At 50.1% G+C, this 7227-nt stretch overlaps 1 protein-coding gene across 1 annotated transcript; it reads left to right on the plus strand.

Annotated features, from left to right (window-relative positions):
- Positions 1-480: 480 nt before the first annotated feature.
- Positions 481-7227, plus strand: P2RX4 (purinergic receptor P2X 4). The gene is made up of 12 exons (XM_071763580.1): positions 481-724; positions 1219-1366; positions 2376-2447; positions 2542-2614; positions 3093-3189; positions 3380-3460; positions 3566-3707; positions 4032-4168; positions 5420-5513; positions 5600-5665; positions 5753-5848; positions 6545-7227. The coding sequence occupies exons 1-12, from the start codon at positions 594-596 to the stop codon at positions 6575-6577; spliced, it is 1170 nt and encodes a 389-aa protein (XP_071619681.1). The 5' UTR covers positions 481-593; the 3' UTR covers positions 6578-7227.

The raw sequence follows: 7227 nt of genomic DNA on the forward strand, positions 1-7227 counted from the left end.
GCAGGTGCTTGCCCTGTGCTGGCTGCAGGTGATGTCTTGGTGTTAGAATGGCCCCTGCCTGGGATCTGTCTTTGTGTGCACCAAGCAGCAGACTTCCAGGTAATGTCTGATTCATACCTGGCCAATATGGAGCTGAAGAACTCTCCATAAACTTTGCTAACAATGATTAGCATGGGAAAAAAAAAAAAAATAACAAAAGCCAGGTTCTAGCAGCTCAGGTGAGAGCATCTTCTCGTGGGTGACCCCACCACCCACACCTCCCAGCCCACGCACAGCACCGGGATGCCCGAGGTACCCGGGGCAGCACCAGGGCATCGGTGAACCCCTTTTCCCTGCCAAAAACCACCGGGGAGGAGGCGGCGGGACCTCCGGGGCAGCTGTTGCCTCCTCCTCGGCCTCTGGCCGGGCCGGCAGCTGGCAGGCAGCCCGAAACTGGGCCGGCAATCGAGTGCCGAGGCCCGGGACAAGCCCCGGGGCTGCGGCATCGCTGTCCGGGCTGCTCGGGGCGCTGTGGTTCCTCTGGGGCTGTGACAGCGGCTTCCCGGAGGGTGAAGGCTCCGCTGCCCGCCGTCTGACAGCTCCAGGCCGCCGCTATGGCGTCCTATGAGCTTCTCAAAAGCTTTGTCTTCGAGTATGGCACTCCCCGCGTCGTCCTGATCCGCAGCCGCAAAGTGGGGCTCATCAACCGCACCGTGCAGCTCTTAATCCTCGCCTACGTGATCGGGTGAGCGGGAAGGGGGACACTGCCGGGCTCCCGTCCGCCCCCCGGCGGGCTCTGCCCCGGGCCCCGCCGCCGATGCTGCTGTAGGGACCGCGGGGGGGGCTCGGGGAGGCTCCCTGGAGCAGGGAGAGCAGCTCCTGGCTGGGAGTCCCCGGGTCGGAGGGGCTGCCAGGACCCCTTTTTCTGTCGGGGAGGTGAGGGGGGGGGTGACAAGCCCCGGGGGTGACAATCTGCTGGTGGGACAGGTTCACCGGGTGTCTGTGTAAGGAGGATGGCAGGGCTGGAGGCCGGATGGGACCCTCCCGAGGGTGGGGGTCATAAAAGCAATGGGTGCACCCTGCTGAACCACTCTGTGAAAAGAAGTAGCACAAAGAGGTTGTTGGTCCTGTGAGCCTTTTGCAGAGAGGCACTATGAAACTATGGACGGGTGACACGTGGAAAAAAAAAAAAAGAAAAAAAATTCCCACTGGTATTTGTCTGTTGTTTCTTTCTTGCAGCTGGGTGTTTCTGAGGGAGAAGGGCTACCAGGAAACAGATTCTGTGGTCAGTTCTGTAACCACAAAGGTGAAAGGAGTAACACTGACAAACACATCTGCCTTGGGAATCAGGATCTGGGATGTAGCTGACTATGTAATCCCTCCTCAGGTATCCATCGTTTTTAGGTGCAGGGAGAGGGTTTTCTGACTAATAGCTGCTGCTTTGCCAGAGTCCATGGAGGTCTGGAGCAGCTTCAGCTCCAGCATGGCCTTGATATGAGAAAACAAAGCAGCTTTGCTTTGTTTCAGATCATGCTGAGTGCCTGAACCACTTGTTCCAAGAAAAGCTTGTGTCTGTGTGTGCTTGTATTAAAAGGGAGAATTTTGCAGGCTATGAGAAAGAGTTACAACAATAACCACGTCCTTTTTCTTGTGGCTTTCTGAACCAAAGAACTGAAAGTTAACTTGTTGGCAGGAGTCCCCGGAACATCCTGCAAGTCACTTGATCCAAAACAGGAGGTATTGGTTTAGTTACTGATTGACTGTGTCTGTGGGAATCTGCACAGTGTGGGCAGTGTGGCAGCCTTCAGGGGTGGCAGGCATGGCCAAGCTGCTAGTCATGGGTCACCCTGTCTGCATGAGATGTGGTGCAGACAAAACTGACTGATTTGGCCAGATTTTGGCTGAATTGATAGTATTTGCATATCAGTGGAGCTGAAGCAAACAGATCCCGAATTGTACAGATCTGAAAATAATGGAAGTGGTGTTCCCTGGAGAAACAAACCAGGGCTGGTGTCATTTCTCACAGGTCTATTGCAAAAACAAAAAGAGGAAAGTTGTGCTCAGACTTGCAGCTGGAGCTTTATTTCTGCTTCTGCTTGGGACTCCCCTAAGGAGCTGCATGATCTCTGTTTTCATAATGTGAATGAGGAAATTTGGACTGAGTGTGAGGACAGAAAAGTTTGTCCTTCCAAGAGGGAGGACAGAAGTAGTCCTTCCTCTGCCTAAAGCCAGAGGCATCAGGAGGTACATCTGGGGATCTGCTCCTTCAGTGCTTACAGCAGCACTGTCCAAAGTCCCCTCTGTGGGGCGCCCTGGGCTCTGTCAGCAAAGGCATTTGGGACAGGACTTTGGATGCTCTGCCACTTCTAAATTTCCTTCATGTTTTGCATGTTCAGGAGGAGAACACTGTGTTTGTCATGACCAATGTGATAGTCACACCAAACCAGACTCAAGGCTACTGCCCAGAGGTAGGTACAGGATCTGCTTTAATCCTGCCTTTTGTGGGTGGAAGTGCAAGGGAGAGAATTCTTAGAGTTTATTGTCATTATTGTTCCTCTCCAGCTTCCAGATGATAAAACAGAGTGCACGGAAAACATCAGCTGTGTTCCAGGATATGTCAGCACCCACAGCAGTGGTGAGAAGTCTGCTGCAAGGCCTCCTTTTAGTCTGTGTTGTGATAAATCTGTGCTGTGCCTTCCCTCCTGTGCAGGAAGCAGCATTTCACTGCAGTCTCCTTGTTTTCATTCTCTTGCACCTAAGAGAGCTGAAAGGAAAGCTCAGATTTTTCTTCTGGGGAACAGTAGATGGGCTTAGACTCTGTTGGGTGGATGCTGGGAAGATGTGTGCATTGGTAGGTTAGCAGATACTGTGAGGGCTTTTTCAAGACCTTGAGTCTATGAAGCAATATTTCATGTAGATGAGGATTCTGCTCAGAAAAAAGGATCTGATGCTTCTTTCTTTGAAATTGCATTACAAATTGCAATGGAAGACAGTGGGGGTCTTGGTACCTGCACTTCAGATGGCTTTCACCTTACGGAGCAAGGAGATGTCATAGGGCAAATACTGCCTCCCTATTTTTCCTTGGTGGTACTTCCATTCACATGTCTTTCCAGGCATCCAGACTGGGAAGTGTGTACCATACAACAGCAGCATTAGTACCTGTCAGGTCTTTGCATGGTGCCCTGTGGAGGATGACCATCAGATACCCAAGTGAGTGCTTTGGTTTCCCACTGGAGTAGTGGCAGTGGCCCTCCTGGGACCAGGCCACCATTATGCAGCTGATGTTTCTCCCTGTGAGGTACTACTGGGAAAAGCTGGAGAGAGGATCACCAAGGTCCCTTCAGAGTCTTGTTTGTGAAAATGTAAGTGAAATTTAATTACTTTTCCTATTGTTTTGTAGGCCAGCATTCCTACGAGAAGCTGAGAACTTTACCATTCTGGTGAAGAACAACATTTGGTACCCCAAGTTCAACTTCAGCAAGTAAATATTGTGTGGGGCATTGTACTGGCTGCTCTCTTGGATATAAAGGTGATATGGAGGAGTGGCAAAACATGCAACCAATCTTCTCTTTCTGTTCCCCTGTAGGAGAAACATCCTCCCCACTATCAACTCTACCTACCTCAAGAACTGCATCTATGACTCCCACACAGATCCCTTCTGCCCCATCTTTCGTTTAGGGAAAATAGTTGAAGCTGCAGGACAGAACTTCCAGGAAATGGCTGTGGAGGTATTTGACAGACCCTTTTTTTGGGCTTCAGCTGTGTAGAAGAGGAGCTGTAGGTTGTTGTCCCCCTTTACCTCGTGGCCTGAGCTACAGGACACAGTATAGCTGGAGAATGGAGAGCTGCTGTGTAGAACTGACTCTTTCATTCTACTTAAGAAATATCTGGCCTTGGCTTGTTTGGTTGGGGTTATGTCCAAGGCCCTTCTGTAGCAAGGGGAAAGAGTGTTGGACTGAGACTGGGACAAGGGCCAGTAAATCAGGGTCAGCAGAGTGAGAGCCTGGCAGGGAATTTGAGCTGCTCACCTTCTCCTCTCCCCCCCTCGGCAGGGTGGAGTCATGGCACTGCAGATCAACTGGAACTGTGACCTTGACAGAGCTGCTTCCCACTGCGTGCCCCGCTACTCCTTCCGTCGCCTGGACAACAAGGACTCTGCCCACACTGTCTCACCTGGCTACAACTTCAGGTAATGTGGCTACAGAGGGCACCTGGTGTCCCTGCTGCTCAGTCTGCCCCTGGCACAGTGTTACACAGTGTTACAGGCTGTCCAGAGTCCTCCTCTGGCAGCTCTTGCATGGTCCTTGGACTTTCAGTGGTGCTGTAGAACTTGGGAGGGTTTCTCTGATGCTGTAAAACACAGAGCAGCTGGGATCCTCACTATGCACAAACCACAGCAGGGGGGGGAGGTCTGTGAAAGCTCCACTGATGGTGTCAAAGTGTCTGAGTCATATTTGCAGCAGGATTTAGGTGACTGTTTTGGGCCAGCCTCCCCTGGGGTGGCATTGTGAGAATGGAATGTTTCAGGGTATCCTCATGGGGCAGTATTTGAGGGGGCTGGGATGTGGGAGTGGGATATGCAGCACTTCCTTTTCTGTGCATGAGGAAAGAACCTGCAGAAAGTGGCTCTGTCACACTCTGGCTGGTACAGATAGGTCCAACAGCTCAGAGCTGGGCAGCTGGTTGCATCCAGACGCTGAGGAAACACAGCTCAGGGCTATGTTTATTTCTAGAATCATGAACTTTTAGTGCAGAGAATCTCTTTTGGTGGAACTTGAATGAATTCACTGAGAAGCTGCTGTCGTGCAGGCAGCACAAGTGTGTGCTTGGGAGGTGCTGGGGTGTCAGGTGAGACTGGATGGAGGGTATCACACCCCAGCTGGTGTGAAAGTTCTGAAGTGCTCCAGCTAATTCCAGACCATGGTGCAGTCCCTTACCAATCCTTCTTCTTCTCTTATCTGCTTCTTCCTGGCTTTGTCAACCATGTGACAGAGTAAGTCTGATCTCGTTTATTTGTTCTTACCTCTTTTTGCCTGCCAGTCACTTTATGCGGGACAAGGAGCAACCTTTGTGTGCCGCCTCCCTCCCTGCCTGCTCCCGGCCCTGCCCTCTCCTGGCTGCCTGCACTCCTGCAGCCTCCTGGTTCACTGAGGAGGCTGATTTTTACGTGCAGATGAATTTCTTCCTGCCCATCTTTCTCCTCCTCTGCTAAAACTACCTTTGTCACCTTCCAGTGCTTTTTGAAGTTTCCTGATTTTGCTTGTGCTTAAATTCACCCGTTCTGGGCTTTTCTCTTTTATGCATGAAATCTCTATTGTTTGAGGCTTGTCTCTGGAAGTACCAATGTTCAGCCCATCCCTTTGGGATGGGGGACACACCTGGATGTTGCATGATCACACAAGCAACCTCAGAATTTCCAGCTAACCTGTATTTTCTCCAGGTTTGCAAAATACTACAAGGATAGCAGTGGCACTGAGTCACGGACACTTTTCAAAGCTTATGGCATCCGCTTTGATATCATAGTGTTTGGAAAGGTAGGGTGCCTTCATTTCTGGAGTTCTTGTGGTGAGGGCTGTCAGAGATGCTGAAAAACATGTTCACCCTTGTTACTGTCTTCTAGGCAGGAAAATTTGATATAATTCCTACCATGATTACCATCGGCTCAGGCACAGCGCTGTTTGGTGTGGTAAGTGCTGTCTGCACTTGGACTTGGTTCTGGATTAGAGCCTTAGTTCTGAGGAGCATTGTCTTACACTCTTTCAATCTCCACTAGGCAACAGTGCTGTGTGACATTGTTGTGCTGTACTGCATGAAGAAGAAATACTACTATCGGGAGAAGAAGTACAAGTATGTGGAGGATTGTGAACTGGTAAGCATCATGAAGGCAGAGTGGAGGCAAAGTTGCTTCCTCCTCTGATTCTGGAGAGATTCTGAAACAGGATGTAGACAGCCTACATCAAATAGGGATTTTGAACCACAGCTCTGAAAAACTGTGTCTTTGTTGAGGAAGCTAATTTTTACCTCAAAGCTGTTGCAGAAAGGAGCACTAGAAGCAAATGTGTTTCCTGGGCAACCGCTCTTGGAGAGGGAAATGTATATTCAAGAACTTGTAATGCTCCCACTGCACCTCTTTTTTGGGTTGCAGTCCTTGGCAGTTGCCTTCTGAGAGCTGCAGACAACAGCTTTGTCCCCATCATATGCTCCCTTCTTGGCTTTTGGAGGCTCTTGCTGTGAACAAACTCATTCAAAGGGATGGTGTTTTCAGAGCCCAGTGTGGTGACAGCTGCAGCTGTGCCTCCCTTCAGGTTCCATATAATCTGTTTGGCTGGGAGAAGGGTTCAGTGGGGCTGCTTGACTGGTGCTGAGAGGCTCAGCCCTGCAGCCCCATGCTTGCTGGGAAGTGTTGCTGCAGAAGGTGGATTTCTGAATCAAAACACCTTGTGGCACTGGAAATGTAAAGTCTGAGTAGTGGAGGGTAGTTTGTCTGTGCAGAGGGTTTTATGTGAGAGGAAGGGGAAGAAAGAAGAGTTTCCTGGCAGAGAACTGTAATCTCTGATTCTTGCAGGGAGCCAATGAGACGTATGGAACAAACTCCTGACCTCCTGCTGCCACAGCACCAACTGCTGCTGTGAACATTACACTGACCCTGCCATGAGACCCATCCCCTCTTCGTTGGAAGAAAAGAGGGAACAAACCTGAGAAAGGGACTTTCTTCATTACTCTTTGGTAGGCTGGAGCCAACCCCTAAGAGAACTGGGTCTGTTCCTTGTCTGCTCTCTTTCCAGATTATTTGCACTAAGCACACAGGAACAGTTGTGCTTTTATGCCAGGCCCCTGCATGGTGTAAGCCTGGGCCAGGGACTGCTCCAACACTCATGTTTTGGCAGCCCTCCTTTCCCTGTGCTTACAGGGTGACAAGCACAGATTCTTCCTTACAGTGAACATGGCCCCTGCCAGGTGTTGCCTGACCCTGGCAGAGCAACTCTTTGATTTTGTCAATCATTTTTCTTGCCCTGATGGATTGTGATGTTTAGCTGAGCCTGTGCCTACTATTTAGGCAGCCAATTTACAGCAGCTATTTACTATGGCCAAGCTCCAGTGGCCATAGACTGAGACAAACCAGTGTCTGGTTCCATTGTGCTATGGTAGATGCCTTAATGGTTTCAGTTTGGTCTGATTTTTATGTTACTATAAAATTTACTTTCTTTTTAATAAAGTATCACTGTCAGCCTTCATGGAGTCCTACAA

This window comes from Heliangelus exortis, chromosome 19, assembly GCF_036169615.1.
Source record: "Heliangelus exortis chromosome 19, bHelExo1.hap1, whole genome shotgun sequence".
NCBI classification, from domain to species: Eukaryota; Metazoa; Chordata; class Aves; order Apodiformes; family Trochilidae; genus Heliangelus; species Heliangelus exortis.